The sequence below is a fragment of the Chiloscyllium plagiosum genome, unplaced genomic scaffold, assembly GCF_037043375.1.
Source record: "Chiloscyllium plagiosum isolate Xiang-an unplaced genomic scaffold, Cpla_swu_hap1 HiC_scaffold_22, whole genome shotgun sequence".
Taxonomy (NCBI): Eukaryota; Metazoa; Chordata; class Chondrichthyes; order Orectolobiformes; family Hemiscylliidae; genus Chiloscyllium; species Chiloscyllium plagiosum.
This window is the reverse complement of record NW_028270160.1, coordinates 7571705-7593031: the sequence shown is the minus strand read 5'-3', so window position 1 is coordinate 7593031 and position 21327 is coordinate 7571705. Positions and strand designations below refer to the sequence as shown.

Genomic DNA, 21327 nt, shown 5'->3' with positions numbered 1-21327 from the left:
AGCACTTCCTGTTTTTATTTCAGATTTCCAGCATCTGCAATACTTTTGCTTTTATTCATCATACCAGAGCAATTGTCTTATATCTTGTCTGCATCCTGTCCAATACCTTCACATCCTTACTAAAGTGTAGAGCACAGAATTGGACATAGCACTTCATTGAACTAAATGTAGTGATTTGTGAAAGTTCATCATAACTTCCTTACCTTTGCATATAGAAAGCGCAGAATCTTGTATTTCTTATTAGATACTTCTTTCACTTGCATGCCACCCTCAATAATCTGTGTGCATATAATTGTATCATTTACATTACTTAGTTTGTCGTGCCAAAATGTATCTTTTCACGTTTCTCTGCATTAAACATCAACTGCTATTCCACCAGCTTATCCATATCCTCATAAAGTCGATTGTTATAGTTGTCTCACTTCTTCTAACTTTTTTGACATCTGTATATTTTAGAGTTATGCCCTACACACCCAAATCTAAGCTCATTAGTGTGGAGTTTATTAGTCTCTCAGTAGTATATCAAGAAAAGCATGTAGTACCAACTTCACCATATTCCTTTTTCCAATCCAAAAAACAAATGTTGGATAGTATAACAGCAGCCAAAACTCAATAAAGAATGTTTTTTGATTGGAAATCCTGCAACTAGTCTGTTCACAGGAATAAATCCTGGTTGAACATTGATGTAGAACAATGGTTTCACAAAACATTCAACATGACATTTTTTTTTCTCTCAAGGACAAATGGTGGCCTGGCCAGTGACACCCATATTCCATGAATAAATAAATTTTAAAAAAAAATGAATGTTAACTAATCTTCCACTTTTAATAATTGGCTATAATGGAATGTTATTTTGTAGTGGTAATCATTCACTGTTCTGTCAAACCTGTTCTGAAGCGTGTACTATTAATAACCACTGAAAAGTATCCTCCCACCTGCAGTATAATTTTCTGCTTGGCAGTTTTTGTTAACCAAAATGCCTGTTCAGTCACATCTTTGTTTGCTTTGTATAATTGTTCAATGTCTTCAAAAGCTACATGGTCAGCATGATTTCTCTTGCCCTACAAGCTATGACACATGAATTATATTTCGCCGGTAAGAATACCATGAGTCATTTGAAGTTAGCCCTTTTTCCAATTGAAGAAAAAATTGTCTTTAAAGCAAAAATTAGATTACACAGATCTTGTTGAAAATTCTTGCAATTTTTAAAATCAAATCATCAGTCAACATTGTTTTAGCAGTTCGAATCATGCTATGTTTGTAGAGTATGTGAGAAGCGAATTTGTTAATTTAAAGGACAATGACATGTACTTTATCTTCTCTCTTTCACAGCATCCTGTACTGCTCACAGAAGCTCCCTTGAATCCAAGGAAAAATCGTGAACGTGCTGCTGAGGTTTTCTTTGAGACTTTCAATGTCCCTGCTCTGTTCATCTCAATGCAGGCAGTACTTAGTCTGTTAGTATTTCATATTCAGAAAATGCACAAATCATTAAAGTGCAACTTTTTCTGTTCTGTTCTACCACCAAGACAAAGGAGTTTTTCTAGTGTCTGTGCAGAGACTTCTGTCTCCCATTGTTTTTATCTGTCTTTTTTAAATAAGATGTGAGCTTCTGAAATATTCCTGTAAAAAATAAACAGGCTTTAGCTTACCTGAGAGGGCCTGTACCCCGTAGTTATTAAGAATGATTGATTCTTCTGACAGTTAATTTGATTCTTCTGACAGTTACAACCAGGGATCCCCCATGTCTTTAAGATGCCTGCTAATACTTTAAGAGAAACCTAATCTGATTTGGCTCACAGTGATTGTATTTCTCTCCGTATTTTATATCTTGCCACTTTTTTCTCCACTACTGTCCTGAACGCATTGCTCACTGTTGGGTGAATATTGGCCAGTCTCAGGTACTCATTCAAGCGGCGATTTTTATTTGTGAGTCTTGATAAGAATTTGGGCAGTGACACTATTTGAATTCAAAACTTTGCCTCAGAGCCATTCAAGCAGAGCTTGCTGAATTATTGTCAGAGGCAAATTTTGATTACGTTTTTTTCTCTTTTTTTTCTAACCAATGGTATCATCCCTTTTGCAACTTCACCTGAGATCAACTGACTCAACACAGATGGAAATTGACCTGGGGTCCCTTCTGGTTGTATACTGCGAGTTTTTTTCTTGACTGAACAACATTGTATATGTCTTGGTTTAAGTTAGTCTGCATTTAAGCTTTAACTTGACAGATGGACTGTTACATTTTCAGGTTACCAGGAAGACCACTTCAAAATTGAGCAAAGAGTGACTTGTATTGTTCAGATAAACTATTTGTCAAGCTCAACTGATTTTCTTTTTATATTGTAGTGCAAAGGTATTTGAGTATCTGATATTAGAGAATACGAAAGTACAACCTGTGCTCACAGTCCTTACACAATTGTCATGACAAGTTAGGGGTAAAGGAAGAAGCCTGATTTGATCTCGTCCTTCCAAGATACCAGATTGTATCATTCCTTTGAGCTTCTGTCATCTATGAGAGGATGACGTACCTGCACTTGCACTCTGAATTGTCAACTAGATTACATATTGAAGCACTGCACAGGCAGTGGTGCGCTTAACTGAACCAAGCTGCTATCCATCTGTACTGGGTCTTTCTTCATTTTGGTCAGACGAGTGCCACCAAGAAACAGGAAGACTCCCCATTAGGATGAAAATCTGGGGCAAACAAATACAGTGTCAATGTGAAGAAGAACATTTTAATGCAGTCAGTGGTTATAATCTGGAACCGACTGCGATGTGGATGGTGGAAGTAAAGGTGATCAATGATTTTGAAAGGAAATTGGATGGATACCTGGCAATAAATTTGCAGGGCTGTGGGGATAAAGAAAGGAAATGGGACTAACTGGATCGTTTTTGCAAGGTTTCTGAAGGTTTGTAGCTCAGGTTGAGGTTTAGGATGTAGGTTTGCTCGCTGAGCTGCAGGTTTGATATCCAGACGTTTCATTACCTGGCTAGGTAACATCATCAGTGGCGACCTCCGAGTGAAGCGAAGCTGTTGTCTCCTGCTTTCTATTTATATGTTTGTCCTGGATGGGGTTCCTGGGTTTGTGGTGATGTCATTTCTGTTCGTTTTCTGAGGGGTTGATAGATGGTATCTAGATCTAGATCCCTCATAGCCCTACCCATGGATGAAAAAAAACCCACCATTTCGAGTGGGACAACACATCTATCCTGGGACAGGCTAAGCAAAGACATGCCAGAGAATTCCTAGAGGCCTGGCACTCCAACCACACCGCCATAAACAAACACATAGATCTAGATACCATCTATCAACCCCTCAGAAAATGAACAGGAAATGACATCACCACAAACCCAGGAACCCCATCCAGGACAAACATATAAATAGAAAGCAGGAGACAATAGCTTTGCTTCACTTGGAGGTCACCACTGATGATGTTACCTAGCCAGGTAATGAAACGTCTGGATATCAAACCTACAGATCAGCGAGCAAACCTACACACTAACTGGATTGTTGTGCAAAGATCCAGTATGGACTCTATGGGCTAAATGGCCTCTATCTGTATCATGCTGATTATGAAATGACAGCCCATGTTTCCAATTGTCTCTGAGTATTGAACCAAGAGAGAATTGAGTAGAAGGATCCTCGTTCTACTCTGATTATGTTTGTTGAAGGACCTAAAAAGATTTTATTTAATATCAAGATTTGTAAGCGCAAATGTGTTACAGCACATATGAATTGGTAATTATCTTTTGATTATTTGAATATTGACACAAGGTTTACTTTCCAATGGTTTCCTTTTCTCTGTTTTTCTGAAGGTATGCCACAGGTAGGACTACAGGTGTTGTGTTAGATTCAGGAGACGGAGTCACTCATGCTGTACCTATCTACGAAGGGTTTGCTATGCCACATTCCATCATGAGGATTGACATTGCGGGACGTGACGTCTCTCGCTATTTACGTCTGTTTCTTAGAAAGGAAGGATATGATTTTCATACATCATCAGAATTTGAGATTGTGAAAACAATCAAAGAGGTAGAATCTATTATAAATAAATTCATACAGTTTTACTGCTAATTTGTTTGGAGGAAATATGTTCTCATTTTGTAGTTTAAAATGCGAATGTCTGTTTAATTTACCTTAATCACTGCAAGGATTATTTTCACTGTAAAGATTAAGTATGTATTATCATGTCTGGCAGCATCCGAGGAGCAGGAAAATTGACGTTTCGGGCAAAAGCTCTTCATCAGGAATGGAGGCAGGAGCCTCCAGGGTGGAGAGATAAATGGGACAGAGTGGGGCTAGGGAGAAGGTAGCAAAGAGTAGACTCACTGAGATTCTTGTGGAGAGAGGAGGAGAACTTCTTCAAGGTAGGCATCCTTGCAAGAGGTTTCACAGTAAGGCTAAAATCAACTAGGCAAAAGTGAGGACTGTAGATGCTGGAAACCAGAGTCTGGTTTCCAGCATCTGCAGTCCTCACTTTTGCCTAGCTGATTTTAACCTTACTGCGAATCCTCTTGCAAGGATGCCTACCTTGAAGAAGTTCTCCTTCTCTCTCCACAAGAATCTCAGTGAGTCTACTCTTTGCTACTTCTCCCCAGCCCCACCCCCTCCCATGTATCTCTCCACCCTGGAGGTTGCTGCCTCCATTTCTGGTGAAGGGCTTTTGCCCGAAACGTCGATTTTCCTGTTCCTCGGATGCTGCCTGATCTGCTGTGCTTTTCAAGCACCACTCTAATCTAGACTCTGGTTTCCAGCATCTGTAGTCCTCACTTTTTGCCTATGTATTATCATGTGGCATGTGAGAAATAAGAAGTTCTGTCCAGCATTTTCTTAGAAGATGGTAGATAGGTCTTGCTGTCAGGGTTGATTGCAGATCCAGATCCTACAGGGACACCCACCAGGACTGCATAGTAATCTTCCTAGAAACAGCCTAATTGGGTCCAAAGCCAAGTTAAGGACTACAGGCTGGCCATATCACACTGTCAACCCAAACAGAGGCCTGGCTATTGTGCTGCTTTAGCAGCTGGCAGAGATAGCCGAGAATGCAGGAGACTAAGATTTTGAGGTACCGTTGCAGAAACAGTTTATTTTTCTGCAAGGACCTGGCTGGCAGGTAATAGTAATTGGAAGGTACAACCTCTCACCTCAAATGCACTGTCCTGGGAAGGTCTCTTAAAGATAGAGGCCTCCCCATGTAGTCTGGGCTGCTGTACCACTGGCAAAGTGCCAGCAGCCTCTCAACACGTCTGCTTGGATGTCTTTCCTGGGATTAATTGTATTAATTAGCTGCTCTCCAATGGATGGAAAAGCACTATACTTGCTCAATAGTCAACTACACCCTTAGCTATCCTGTTGCAGCCCTGGTCATTTTACTCATCCTCTCAATACTCAGAGTCAGCTGCTTGGGGTGGAGTTTGCTGATGAAATTTCACCTTTATGATGTAGAACTCTGCACAGTCTTAAGGGGTATGGCAGCATTGCATATATTACTAGACTAGCGATCTAGAGGCCTGGACTAATTGATCCAATGATATGAGTTCATGTTCCACCACAGACAGAAGATGGACAGAAATCATGGGCTTTCATGGTATTTCTGGGCCAAAGCCTGGAATGGAACACAGAGACCCTGCCCCTCACCTGAGCTCAGTAAGCTCCTTAGAGCTTGGGGCCCTGATGTACTCTACACTCCTGGCTTCTGACCATGGTAACTGTGAAATTTAAATTCAGTTAATAAAATATATCTGGAATCAAAAGATAGTGTCATAAATCTGCTGGATTGTCATAATACTCCTGTTTCTTTCTTGATCTGGATTGTATATGACTCAAAGATCCACAGCACTGAGGCTGACTATTAATAGTCAGAAATGGCCTACCAAGCCACTCTGTTGCATGGAGACCACCAATAAATGCTGAATTTGACTGAATAAAAAAATATGAATTCTTGGTTAAAAGGTAGTGAGACAGTGACAGTCCAGGAAGTGTTTTAAGTTCACCATTGACTGTTTATTTGACAGTCTTGAATTCAATTATCACGTTAGAGAATATCTCACTGTAACTGTCCTCCTATTTTTAAACAAAAGTTTAAAATTTTTATTTACTTTTTAATATGCATTTAGCCTTTCTGGGAAAGCACCTGGCAATTTGTCTTTGTGTTTCATAGCGTGCCTGTTACCTGTCAATTAATCCACAAAAAGATGAAACTCTGGAGACCGAGAAAGCTCAGTACATCCTGCCTGATGGAAGCACAATTGAAGTAAGGGACCACTCTGAATTTGTTACTACTGCTGCATGTTCAAGTTAAATCAGAACACATGGACAAGGATAGAAAAATACTTTTTTTTTTGTTATTGATTTGTTGTCACGTACTGAGATACAGTGAAAACTGTTGTTTTGCTAGCCCAATGGGAAGGTCATACCATACAAAGTGCATCAAGGTAGCAGAACAGAGTGCAAAGTACAGTGGTACAGCCACAGGGAAGTTATGGAGAGAGAGATATCGACATTAACGTTTGAGAGATCCGTTCAAAAGTCTGACCAAAGTGGGGAAGAAGTTGTTCTTTAATCAAACCGTAGGTCTATTCAAACTTGTACATCTTCTTGTTGTGGTTCTGTTCGCCGAGCTGGAAGTTTTTGTTGCAAACGTTTCGTCCCCTGGCTAGGCGACATCATCAGTGCTTGGGAGCCTCCTGCGAAGCGCTTCTTTGATGTTTCCTCCGGCATTTATAGTGGTCTGTCCCTGCCGCTTCCGGTTGTCAGTTTCAGCTGTCCGCTGTAGTGGTTGGTATATTGGGTCCAGGTCGATGTGTTTGTTGATGGAGTTTGTGGATGAGTGCCATGCCTGTAGGAATTCCCTGGCTGTTCTCTGTCTGGCTTGCCCTATGATAGTAGTGTTGTCCCAGTCGAATTCATGGTGCTTGTTGTCTGCGTGTGTGGCTACTAAGGACAGCTGGTCGTGTCGTTTCGTGGCTAGTTGATGTTCATGTATGTGGATTGCTAGCTGTCTTCCTGTTTGTCCTATATAGTGTTTAGTGCAGTCCTTGCATGGGATTTTGTACACTACATTCATCTTGCTCATGTTGGGTATCGGGTCCTTCGTTCTGGTGAGTTGTTGTCTGAGCGTGGCTGTTGGTTTGTGTGCCGTTATGAGTCCTAGGGGTCGCAGTAGTCTGGCAGTCAGTTCTGAGATGCTCCTGATGTATGGTAGTTTGGCTAGTCCTTTTAGTTGTGGTATGTCCTCGTTCCGTGGTCTTTCTCTTAGGCATCTGCTGATGAAGTTGCGCGGGTATCCGTTTTTGGCGAATACCTTGTACAGGTGTTCCTCTTCTTCTTTTTGCAGTCCTGGTGTACTGCAGTGTGTTGTGGCCCTTTTGAATAGTGTCCTGATGCAGCTTCGTTTGTGTGTGTTGGGGTGGTTACTTTCATAGTTTAGGACTTGGTCTGTGTGTGTGGCTTTCCTGTATACTCTTGTAGTGAATTCTCCGTTCGGTGTTCTCTGAACCATCACGTCTAGGAATGGGAGTTGGCTATCCTTTTCTTCTTCTCTCGTGAATCGGATTCCTGTGAGTGTGGCGTTGATGATCCGGTGTGTTTTTCTATTTCCGTGTTTTTAATGATTACAAACGTGTCATCGACATATCTGACCCAGAGTTTGGGTTGAATTTGTGGTAGGACTGTTTGTTCTAACCTTTGCATAACTGCCTCTGCTATGAGTCCCGAGATTGGTGATCCCATGGGTGTTCCATTGATTTGTTCGTAAATCTGGTTGTTGAATGTGAAGTGTGTTGTGAGGCACAAGTCCAGTAGTTTAAGTATGCCGTCTTTGTTGATAGGTTCAGCGTCCTGTTTTCTGTTCTGTATGTCCAGTAGGTTGGCTATTGTTTCTCTGGCTAGGGTTTTGTCAATCGAAGTGAACAGTGCCGTCACGTCGAATGATATCATGGTTTCTTCTTTGTCTATGTGTATATTTCTGATGATGTCCAAGAATTCCTGTGTTGATTGTATAGAGTGTTTGGATCCGCTGACCAGGTGTTTCAGTTTCTGTTGTAGTTCTTTGGCCAGTTTGTATAATGGTGTCCCTGGTAGTGATACTATGGGTCTGAGTGGGATGTCTGGTTTGTGTACTTTAGGTAATCCATAGAATCTGGGGGTGTTGTTGCTTTCCGGTTTCATTCTTTGTAGGTCAGCTCTGGTTATCTGTCCGTTTTTTTGTAGATTCCTTAGTGTGTTATTTATCCTATTGGTGAGCTGTGGGGTGGGGTCAAACTCCCTCTTTTGGTAGGTGTTGGTATCTTCAAGTAGTTGTTGTGCTTTTTGGTTGTAATCAGATTTATCTAGGATGACCGTCATTCTGCCTTTATCTGCTGGTAGTATGATTATGTTCTTATCGTTTCTTAGTGATTTCAGTGCTTCTCTCTCCTTGGTGTTGAGGTTGTGTTTGTCTTTTCCTTATTATCATAGGTACGACAGTTTGTCTCACTGTTTGTTGTGTCTCTTCTGTCAGTCCATTGTTCCTGAGTGTGCCTTCTAGTGCTGCTAGGAAGTCTGCTGTCTTGGCGTCCCTGTGGTTGTAGTTGAGCCCCTTGGCCAGTATTGTTCAAAAGTACACAAACCAGACATCCCACTCAGACCCATAGTATCACTACCAGGAAACAGACCCTTCGGTCCAACTCGTCCACACCAGCCAGATATCCCAACCCAATCTAGACCCACCTGCCAGCACTCAACCCATATCCTTCTAAACCCTTCCTAATCATATACCCATCCAAATGCCTTTTAAATGTTGCAATTGTACCAGCCTCCACCACATCCTCTGGCAGCTCATTCCATACACGTACCACCCTCTGCATGAAAAAGTTGCCCCTTAGGGTCTCTTCTATATCTTTCCCCTCTCACCCTAAACCTATGCCCTCTAGTTCTGAACTCCCCGACCCCAGGGAAAAACCTTTGTCTACTTATCCTATCCATGCCCCTCATAATTTTGTAAACCTCCAAAATGTCACCCCTCAGCCTCCGTGCTCCAGGGAAAACAGCCCCAGCCTGTTCAGCCTCTCCCTGTAGCTCAGATCCTCCAACACTGGCAACATCCTTGCAAATCTTTTCTGAACCCTTTCAAGTTTCACAATATCTTTCCGAACTGCATGCAATATTCCAATAGTGGCCTAACCAATGTCCTGTACAGCTGCAACATGACCTCCCAACTCCTGTACTCAATACTCTGACCAATAAAGGAAAGCATACCAAACGCCGCCTTCACTATTCTATCTACCTGCGACTCCACTTTCAAGGAGCTATGAACCTGCACTCCAAGGTCTCTTTGTTCAGCAACACTCCCTCGGACCTTACCATTAAGTGCATAAGTCCTGCTAAGATTTGCTTTCCCAAAATGCAGCACCTCGCATTTATCTGAATTAAACTCCATCTGCCACTTCTCAGCCCATTGGTTCATCTGGTCCAGATCCTGTTGTAATCTGAGGTAACCCTCTTCGCTGTCCACTAGACCTCCAATTTTGGTGTCATCTGCAAACTTACTAACTGTACTTCTTATGTTCGCATCCAAATCATTTATGTAAATGACAAAAAGTAGAGGACCCAGCACCGATCCTTGTTGCACTCCACTGGCCACAGGCCTCCAGCCTGAAAAACAACCCTGCACCACCACCCTCTGTCTTCTACCTTTGAGCCAGTTCTGTATCCAAATGGCTAGTTCTCCCTGTATTCCGTGAGATCTAACCTTGCTAACCAGTCTCCCATGGGGAGCCTTGTCGAACACCTTACTGAAGTCCATATAGATCACATCTACTGCTCTGCCCTCATCAATTTTCTTTGTTACTTCTTCAAAAAACTCAATCAAGTTTGTGAGACATGATTTCCCACGTACAAAGCCATGTTGACTATCTCGAATCAGTCCTTGCCTTTCCAAATACACGTACATCCTGTCCCTCAGGATTCCCTCCAACAACTTGCCCACCACCGAGGTCAGGCTCATTGGTCTATAGTTCCCTGGCTTGTCTTTACCGCCCTTCCTAAACAGTGGCACCACGTTTGCCAACCTCCAGTCTTCTGGCACCTCATCTGTGACTATCGATGATACAAATATCTCAGCAAGAGGCCCAGCAATCACTTCTCTAGCTTCCCACAGAGTTCTCGGGTACACCTGATCAGGTCCTGGGGATTTATCCACCTTTTAACCGTTTCAAGACATCCAGCACTTCCTCCTCTGTAATCTGGACATTTTGCAAGATGTCACCATCTATTTCCTTACAGTCTATATCTTCCATATCCTTTTCCACAGTAAATACTGATGCAAAATATTCATTTAGTATCTCCCCCATTTTTTGTGGCTCCACACAAAGGCCGCCTTGCTGACCTTTGAGGGGCCCTATTCTCTCCCTAGTGATAATGATTCTATGTGTATTGATTTATTAACTATTAAAGAAACAATGTATTCTGAATTCCCTGACTCTTAAAACACTAAGTAGACAGATAAACAGACAATTAGGAAATATAGCCACAAACAAAACTGAGTCTTGACCAGATTGTCAGGGCCTGCTGGCTGTGGTTAGCACATGTCTGCTTTAAAATTTATTCAAGTTGAACAATAGATGTGTTTCTGCAAGTGCAATCAGTTTTTGAGGATACTTGTGTTTCAAATATATTAAATACTGACATAGATAACAATGTTCTGGCCAGAGTGGAAGTCTGGACAAATACTTAATCTGGTTTGATGTGTATTCCTTTCCCGTCTGGTATCTGTGAAAACCATAACATTCAGAAAGTTAAAGATCACACAACACCAGGTTATAGTCCAACAGATTTATTTGGAAGTACAAGCTTTCATGAAGGAGCAGTACTCTGAAAGCTAGTGCCTCCAAATAAACATGTTGGACTATAACCTGGTGTTGTGTGATTTTTCAATTTGCACACCCCAGTCCAACACCAGCATCTTCAAACCATAACATTCACAGTCACATTTCTCACCCTTTGCAGATTGGACCTGCACGATTCCGTGCTCCAGAGCTGCTCTTTCGACCTGACTTGATTGGTGAAGAGTGCGAAGGAATCCATGAAGTCTTAGTCTTTGCAATCCAGAAATCTGACATGGATCTGAGGCGAACGCTTTTCTCTAACATTGTGCTGTCAGGAGGATCAACTTTATTCAAAGGTATCCATTTATTGTATTTGCAAGTTAGGACGGTCATACTTGAATAATGTTAACTCTGTCTTGTACAGGGTGATCTATACTGATTGATCTCTTTCTCTGGAGGCTTGTACTGATTTGTAAGAATTACAAATCAACGAATGCACTTGGGATATGTCTCAAATTTATCAGTTCAAAAGTCACAGCTCACAGCACGAAAGGTAACCAGATTTCTTCAAGGTTAAATTGAGTTTTCCTTTACTGCAGTGAACAAACAACTTCTGCTGTATGCACCTCTTTGCCTTTCTCGCTCTCTGTGCCTGTGTGACTCTGTAACCTGTTTCCAGTTCCAACTTCCTCAATTAGCTGAGAACTAATCAGTTCCACTTGTAAACAACTTATCAGCTCCTAATAGTCTGCACATTGCAGGAACCCATAGCCGCAAAAACAGAGTTCACAATAGATCTCCAGTTCCTTGTTCTGAAATTATGCAACCAACCCGATAAACTCCTGTTTTTAAAAACAAATTTTTCTCATGTCAGTCCATTGTTTTTAAAGATATTCAAAATAATAAAAATACACTGTACTTACACAATACTTGTTCTATAAAAGCGAAAATCCATGCACTTAGTTAGACATTTAATGGTAAGGTCCTCGGGAATGCTGCTGAACAAAGAGAGCTTGCAGTGCAGGTTCATAGCTCCTTGAAAGTGGAGTCGCAGGTAGGTAGGATAGTGAAGAAGGTGTTTGGTATGCTTTCCTTTATTGGTCAGAGTATTGAGTAGAGGAGTTGGGAGGTCATGTTGCGGCTGTACAGGATATTGGTTAGGCCACTGTTGGAATATTGCGTGCAATTCTAGTCTCTTTCCTATCGGAAGGATATTGTGAAACTTGAAAGGGTTCAGATAAGATTTACCAGAATGTTGTCAGGGTTGGAGGATTTGAGCTATAGAGAGAGGTTGAACAGGCTGGGGCTGTGATTCCTGGAGCGTCAGAGGCTGAGGGGTGACCTTATAAAGGTTTATAAAATCATGAGGGGCATGGATCGGATAAATAGACAAAATCTTTTCCCTGGGGTCGGGGAGTCCAGAAGTAGAGGGCATAGGTTTAGGGTGAGAGGGGAAAGATTTAAAGGAGACCTCGGGGCATGAGCTGCCAGAGGAAGTGGTGGAGGCTGGTACAATTGCAACATTTGAAAGGCATCTGGATGGGTATATGAATAGGAAGGGTTTGGAAGGACATGGGCCGGGTGCTGGCAGGTGGGACTAGATTGGGTTGGGATATCTGGTCGGCATGAACGGGTTGGACCGAAGGGTCTGTTTCCATGGTGTACATCTCTATGACTCTGTGACTCTGATTGCATATTTGAAAGTCTTAGAGTTGTTTGTAGTGATTGCATTATTTCATTACTGTGTTTTTAAAAAAGTCTTAGGCTGCACGTAACTGTGGGCAAAATCCCAGTTAACAGGCAACTGTTCATATGCCTGGGTGCCAATTATAGCACTCCGTAACCTTGTTTCTTTGTGTCTGATCCTAGCTGCTCATGAGCCAGCTGGTTGTGCTGTGTTGATAGAGTTGGTGTTTATTGCTGATGAAAGGGCAAGTAAGACACACAACAGTATGAAAGTCAGGACCACACACAACCAAAGAATTGCATGATGCACCTCATAGAACCTGAGTGTCGAGAGGTAGCCAGTATGGGGGAAAGAAAGACATAAGGTCTGGTAACTTTATTCAGCTTTTGGTAATCATTTTTGGTTTCTTCAGAATGTTTTTGCTTGCATCCAATGAATAACAGCAGTGCCAATGAAAACCCTCAGTTATACTGCCCACTGTCCTCAGCACTAATTGAGAGGAAATAGAATTCTATAGCTCTCATGGAACAAAATATCTAATTATATGCATCCACAAGCATTTTGAATGCTCAGTGGTTGCAGATGTTAACTCTAATTTTTAAAACAGTTATTTAGAAATTCATTTTTGTGAAGTGTCAGCTGGAAATTCCCAGAAAAACTTCTATCCAACCTGTTTGGACATTTTGAGACACCTCCAGGAAACGTGGGACTCGAGCTAAGGTCATCTGCCCATAAGTAGAGACACTGTTACTGCACCACAAGACCCCTGAATTGTTTTAAAGCTTACATTTTAAAGGATTCCCTCAATACCCTTTATTAACTGCTGGTGCATGACTGCTGAGTTTTTAGTTGTTCCACTCCAGATGACAAATTAACAACATTTAATTACAGTCATGGTGTTGAAGTGATGCAAATACATGCTGCATTGCTCAAAAATGTAGTGTAACAAGGACATTGACTGTAGCAGGGTTTATAGATATACAACTTAATATAAACCTGAAAATCCTGCTGACAGTGTTACAGGAAGAAAACTCTTTGCATTTATCCTATATTTGAGCACAGCACGGTGGCTCAGTGGCTAGCACTGGCTGTCTCACAGCGCCAGGGACCTGGCTGCAAATCCAGCCAGGTCAGGTGAATTGACCATGCTAAATTGCCCATTATGTTCAGGGATGTGTAGGTTAAGTGTATTGGTCAGGGGTAAATAAAGGGTAGGGGGAGTGGGTCTGGGTGGGTTACTGTTGTGAGGGTCAGTGTGGACTTGTTGGGTTGAAGGTCATAATCAATTTGTTTTACATTGATTAACTCATAGGTGGGAGTAGTTTGTAGGTTATCAAGCAGTAGTTGCGGCTTTGACACAGTATAAAGCAGAAATTTGAGGTGCATGTAAATTGAGTAAGGCAGAAATAATGGGTGACTTCAATTGATATATGGTCTGGATAATCTAATCCGTACTAATGTGTTGAGCATGAATTATTGGAGGCTGTACAGGATAGACTTTTGGAGCAATATGTTGAGAAACCAACTAGAGATCAGGCTAGAATAGATTTATTACTCTCTAATGAGAACAAGCTAATCAATAACCTTACTGTAAAGGAACTTTTGGGAAAGAGTGACCATAATAAGAAATTCTGAAATTGATTTAGCTCATTCTGAAACTAGGGTCTTAAATCTGAACAAAGGAAACTAAGTATAAGGGGCAAATTAGACCATAAGATATAGGAGCAGAAATTAGGCCATTCAGCCCCTCCAGTCTGTTTCGCCATTCAGTCATGGCTGACAAGTTTCTCAACCCTTTCTCCCTGTAACTTTGATCCCCAAGAACCTATCTATCTCAGTCTTAAATATGTTCAATGACCTGGCCTCCACAGCCTTCTCTGGCAATGAATTCCATCGATTCACCACTCTCTGGCTGATGATGTTTCTCCTTATTCCTGTTCTAAAAGGTCTTCCCTTTACTCTAAGGGTATGCAATTGGCTATGGAAGATTGAAAAAAAATACACTACCGTTCAAATATCCTGTAGTACCTGCAGGTGTATTTCAGCTTTACTATGAGTGTCTGTAATGTTGTTTCTCTTTGAAAGACCTCACATCACATGAAATTAAAATCCTCACCCTCACATACAGAACACTCATCCCACCCATTCCAGGTCTGTTCACAGCCATTTTCCATCTCCATTGCACACTCCTTATGTACAGCAGGATGGAAGGAAACAGTGGTCACTCCTCAAGCAGTGAGTTTCAGGCTCAGCATTTTATTAATGGTGAGCTCCCAGAGGTAAGTAGTTCATTTTTGGTAGTCATCACCATCAACTCTATATGCTTCAAAGTTCTCCAAGGTTCCCATCCAACCCATCTATCTAATCTTCATCTGCCTGCTTTACCCCACAGTGTAAACCCCAGGCATATTGAGTAAACATGCTTGTTCTAATAGTGCATTGGCACTCTCCATTGAAGCTAGGATGGTGCTGTTGATTTCTCTCACCCCCTGCCCCACTACCTCTTTCACCACAGGTTCTCTTCCCTACTTACATATTGAGTTCCTCCCTTCACAGTTCTAATCCTCTCTGCATTGGAGGTGATAATAGAGTAATAGGATTCTCAATAGACTGTTAGTGTAGAGGCCTCTATAGGTTTTTGAGGACCCATGTAATCTTTTGAGGAGACATGACAAATTGTGGAATTTGAATTCAATAAAAATCTGGAATTAAGAACCTAATGGTGACCATGAAACTATTGTTGATTGTTGGAGAAACTCATCTAGTTCACTAATACGGAAGGAAACTACTGTCCTGATCTGACTTATGTGTGACTCCAGACCCACAGAAATGTGGCTGTCTCTTAACTGCCCTCTGGGCAGTTAGGAATGGGCAATAAATGCTGCCTACCCAGTGACACCCACCTCCCAGGAACGAATAATAATAAGAATTCCAGCTATTCTGTCTCCAATCCTCCCAATTAAATTCCCCAGCTTCCCTTCCACAGCAGTGGCCCCTGGCAATCTTGGTCCCACAAGGCTGACCATGGCCCACTCTTCAGACTTTAGAGATATGTGACCCCTGACTCTGCCCAAGCCACTGGATATTGGAGACTACTTTGTATCTGAGGGGTACCTCCCTGGACTTGACTGCGAACTACTTCCCTCAGACCTTCAGAGAGAGCCCGGTTGCCTTCATTGTCCACTCTGACATATAAAGAAATACCTCCTCGTGGAGAGCATAGGGAGCTGGAATAAGTACCAGTTACCCCAAACCTTCATTATTCATAATGTTATTCATTGAAGGGGTATGGGTGTCACAGTGGCCAGCATTTATTGCCTCTCCCTAGTTGAGAAGGTGGTGGAGAGCTGCCTTCTCCAACCACTGCAGTCCATTTGGACAATGCCATTAGGAGGAAGTTCTAGGATTTTGACCCAGTGGTAGTACAGGCATGGTGATATATTTCCAAGTCAGGATAGTGAGTGGCTTGGAGGGGAGCTTGCAGGGGCTGGTGTTCCCATGTATCAGCTGCCCCCATCCTTCTAGATGTAGTCGTGGGTTTAGAAGGTGCTAAGAACTTTTTGATGGTCTTTTATTGTAATTGAGCTAACATTCATGCTTCAGAATCTAAATTCAGAATATAGATCTTCACCTAAATAGAGGGAAAAGATTGTAGTCATGATTTGGAGACATTGGTGTTGGACTGGGGTATACAAAGTTAAAAATCACACAACACCAGGTTATAGTCCAACGGGTTTATTTGGAAGCGCAGGTTTATTTGACAATCACCTGATGAAGGAGCAGTGCTCCGAAAGCTAGCGCTTTTTTTATGGTTAAAGTTCTAATAGGTTTGGGAAAATACTACTTAATTTCCAGTGAATATAATTCATAATTCAGTCTAAATTGGCACCTTACAGTCAGATAAATGCAGGGACGGCTGATGTAGGATGTAGAATGTAGAAATGACAGTGACACAATAAGCAAACATTTTTTTCAGTGGGTGTTTGAGGGTTCATGAGGAGAAATTCCCTATTGCTATTTATTGTTATTCCTAAAAACATTCTAAGAGCTTGTCTTTGTCATTTCACTGAGAATAGCATCCAGAGGGAGATGCTCAAATAGGGAGAGGAAAGATGGATTGTGACTTTGCATTGGCCTGTATTTTACAGAGTAGGAGAGCTTCATCTATCTATCCATACCGTTTAATATTTTGTCTGTCTAGTGAGATCTTTCTTTCTGCACTTCATTTCTCAGTTGTAGAGTTGATCTTTGACTTAGTTGATTTTAACCTACTTGCGAATCCTCTTGCAAGGATGCCTTCCTTGAAGAAGCTCTCTTCCTCCCTCTACAATTCTCCTCGTTGATCTTTGTCTAGTCAGTCTCCATAGCTTATTTCCATTTCAAAATGCTCAGCCTTAGTACAATAACTTTTAGAAATTGTTTAAGGATAAGCATGCAGCAATTAATAAACATAATCCCCTCCATCTGTCTTTTCAGTCGATGTTATTTGGGAGATCACATTGTAAGTTTGTCCCATTTCTGATACCATTGCAGTAACTATGCTAATAAAAACTTGCTGTGTGATTATGAGGAGAGATGCTAACAGAGTAAGAAGTGAACATGCTGCAGCGTAGGAAGAACTTGAGCTCTTGAATGTTTGTCACCTATGGACTTTAACTGTTGGAAACTGTTTTCTATGGAAGTCCGATGTGAATCATTAACTCCCCCCCCTTTAATCAGTTGCTTTGTTAAAATTAATGGACAAAGCATCTTGCTGGGACCCAGTGACCTTTTTGTCCTCTGCCTCTCCTTCCTCCCTGTCTGAATTCCCGAGAGTCCCTCCCCAATTAAAAATTAATAAGTTCTGTCAAACTGTTTGAAGGAAAGGCAGTGTTTATTTTTATTAGAGGTAGAAGGGGGAAAGTGAAGCTAAATGTTCTATCGAGATCATATAACAAGAATATGAAATGTGAGTAAATCCTTATCGGGATGGGATTTCGGAGAGCTGGAGAAATGTTTGATCGATTCTGAAGTAGCTTTTTCAGAGTATACCAAGCCCTTTTACACAATAATAGAGAGAGCACATTTGATTTCTCGTATTTATTCCTGTCTTTTCAGGAAACAGATAAACATCATCTGACTTGGATGCATTCAGTAAAGTAGCAGACAAAAGAAAATGCTGTAGGAGCCGATTGCTGGTCTTAAACGAGACAAATGTGGCTCTGTTGCACAAATCCTTCATTTCCATTAAAATTGTTGTTGTGATATCTTATTCCTTCACTCTGTGCCATGAGAACCTTTACATGAATTAATGCAGCAATTTATTTTGTACAAACTGTTATCGAGAAACAACTGTTCCACAGCATTATATTGCCCCCTAGTGGAAACACCATCATATGGATTGTGTTGGAAAAGGATGTCAATTTTTCTGTAAGATGGTTTCTTCTCCTAAAGCTATACACAAGAAAAATGCTTGATAGATTCTTCAAATCTGTCGCATGATGGGATATCAGAAGGTGGAAGTTAGATTGTACGTTCAGTGTGTGATACAAAATTATTAAGTTTCTTTTAACTTTCTTGGTGAGTCAGGGAGACACTCGCACCAGTAATTACAACTCATTTCATCATTCTCAAGGAAATTGAGTTCTGGATCTGTTCTTTTTTCCCTCCTAGGTGCCTCAGGCAGATTATGAAGGTATAGTACTGTACTTAGATAGTTCCAAAACCATGATAAAGAATGTCCCTATCAGGTTAGGGAGAAGTGGAAATTAGTGAATAATTGAAGTTCCACTGGAATAAGGAGCAGATCAAGCAACTGTCCAATGCGATCAGAGAAGCCCTCATTATGAAATGTTCCTTTCAGTTTTTCTTTGGAGTTTTGTTCTTAAGTTGACTAGACTTGAAAAGATACAGTATGTAACATACATAAAAATGTTTTCCATGAACTATACTACATTACTTTCTTGGGTAAGGTTCTGATGAGGAACCTGTGTGTAATATATCCAGTAATAGCTGTCCTTCAGTAGCTCACTCACCTCTGAATCAGAAGACTGTGTGTTCAAGACTAACTCCAGAGACAGTAGCACATGATCTAGGTTTAAATTTCTGTGCAGCTGCACTGTTGGAGTTGCTATCTTTCAGAAACAATGTTAAAACAAAGGCCGTAACAGTTTTGACAGGTGAATGCACAAGATCCATGGCAGTATTTCAAAGAAAAGCTCTCCCTGATATCCCAGCCAACACTTCTCTTTTAACCAACACTAATAAAGTCAACTGTCTGGTCATCATAGCATTGCTGTTTGTGTGAGGTTTTTGGCTGCCATGCTTCCAACATTACAACAGAGAATAGTCTTCAAAATACATAATTAGCTGTAAAATGCTTTTGAACACCCTGAGTTTGTGAAAGGTTCAATTTAAATACAAGTTCTTTCTTTTAATAGTTATCTTCCCAAAGATAAGCAGGATATATATGGCAATACTGATCTTTTGATGTCATGGAGTATGTAGCACACCCTGAACTGAAGCTTGTGGATTGCTGGAAACTGTTCTGTAACAAACATTAATCTGAATGGAAACAGGTGAAACGACTCTTTCACAGTTATTTAAAAGTTATTCCTAATGTTTGGTGGAAAATTTTAGATAATAGGGCAGGTTTCCAGTTGCAGAAATTTGCTTGTCCTACTGATGGATGAAGTGATCAGTTTACTGTTCAGATGTTCTGATTTTTTCCACAGGTTTAGTGGATTAGAGATGGATTGAAGTATCAAGCAGCGATCTGAACAATTCTCAATCTACTTGAAATTTCACAGTCCAGCACATTTAATTTCCAAAACAGATTTTAAATTTAGCACAGTGAACATCTGTTTGGAAAAGCTACTGAGTACTGATGCACATGATATAATGGTTTGCTTATCCCTGTCTCGTCGCCAACTGCTTTTCATTTGCTATTTCTTTTAAACACAGGATTTGGTGATAGACTTCTGAGTGAAGTAAAGAAATTGGCACCAAAAGATATAAAAATAAAGGTATTGTTTTGTGTTCCAACACCCCATATGTTGACATCACCTTTCCTCCTCAACTGGTTCACAGCTAATTTTGTGTCTCACGCTTACAATCAATTGTGGAGTACTTGAAACAGACTTTACTGATAGCAAGTTTTGAGAAGAGTAGCTCAGGTTGAGGTTCTGGATGTAGGTTTCCTCGCTGAGCTGGAAGATTCGTTTTCAGACTTGAAAGACCCTATACAAGACAACAAGCAAAACTAACATCATTTACAAAATACCATGCAAGAACTGTAACAAACACATTGGACAAACAGGCAGAAAACTAGCCACCAGGATACATGGTAATCAACTAGCCACAAAAAGACATGACCCTCATCTGTATCCTTATGTACAGATGAGGAAGGACACCACTGTGACTGGGACATCATATTCATCCTAGGACAAGCCAAATAGAGACACGCAGGAGAATTCCTAGAAGCATGGCATTCCAACCGGAATGACGTCACCACAGGAAATGGCATCACCGACCAAGGAACCCTAAACACAAATAGAAAACGAGCCATACTACCAGTGCTTCATCCGGAGGCTCACTGATGATGTTACTGCGTATGGTGACAAAATGTCTGAAAACAAACCTTCCAGCACAGTGAGCAAACCTACATCCAGACTTTACTGATGCCTGAGGTGAATGATAGGCCCATCCAGAACAATAGAATATTTTCCCTTTATGTTCGCAGGCCTGTGAAGGTCTGTTGAAAACTCTGCTCTATTTAGTACACATCATTTCCTGCAGAGAATCAGAATTATTACAGTGCAGTAGGAAGCTTCTTGACCCTTGTGTCTCTGAATATTGTTGTCTACGATATCCAACATCAATCTCTTATATTTATTGGAACCTGTTCATTGTACATACTCACAAGTACACTTTTTATATTTCTGAAGTTGGGAAGAGGATTATTCATTACAGCTTCTCAAAGTTGTTGTGCCAATGATTTGATTCAATCTTGGCAAATCTGTGTAAATCTTTGTATAATTGCCACGGTGGAATTTGAAACAAATGCAGAAAATGTTGAACAGACTCACCATATTTGACAGCATCTGTGGAGGGAGAAACAGAGCTTATGTTCCAAGTCCAATAGGACTCTTTTTTTCAGATGAGAATTTGGGTGGAATTTGACCTTGCATCCTTTGTTTATCAATCCCACAATATGAGCAGTATAGACATATAAACACATGTTCACGGACTTGACCATACACTGGGGATCATCTTAATTTAGATTCAGTACAAAGAAAGAACAATCACAGTTGTATACATCAAAAAGTTGGATATTTTTCTTTAAAATTAAGGTTTTAAATATTTAACTACCACATGGACTCTGAAATCAGAAGTGCCAGAGCACTTTTCTTATATTAAAGATTGCATTTTAGAAACATTTCCAAAAAAAAAAGTTAAAACAAAATGTCTTGGATCCACTAAAAGTTTGATGCTGAAATGATCTTTTCTAGAAGATTAGATCTTGCAGGTGTGTAAACTATTGAGGTTAAATAATACTTTATCCGTTCCGTATCTATTTCATTACAGATCTCCGCCCCACAGGAGAGGTTATACTCCACATGGATAGGGTGAGTAGGTAACGTGAGGTACAATGCTTTTGAAAATGACTTTGCAAAATATGGTTTGACCGTATCTCCGATTTCTTTGGCAAAGTAAAGTTTTTGTTAGTAGAGGTTTCACTGTGTTGCTTTCTGAAAATGAAAGCTGTTAGATCTATCATTTTGTAGCGTTGTCGGATTTATCCTGGTCAGATCAGCTTTGGCCTGACTAATGGGAAAGGACCTTGCAGACTC

General features: G+C 40.9%; 1 protein-coding gene across 1 annotated transcript in view; it reads left to right on the top strand.

The window, feature by feature from the left end:
• Positions 1-21327, top strand: part of LOC122561343 (alpha-centractin) — a 57274-nt gene that overhangs the window by 30794 nt on the left and 5153 nt on the right. The window contains exons 5-10 of the mRNA XM_043713063.2: positions 1333-1457; positions 3820-4036; positions 6165-6257; positions 10991-11165; positions 19439-19500; positions 21062-21102. Coding sequence (XP_043568998.1) covers positions 1333-1457; positions 3820-4036; positions 6165-6257; positions 10991-11165; positions 19439-19500; positions 21062-21102 — 713 coding nt within the window. The remainder of the gene's footprint in view (positions 1-1332; positions 1458-3819; positions 4037-6164; positions 6258-10990; positions 11166-19438; positions 19501-21061; positions 21103-21327) is intronic.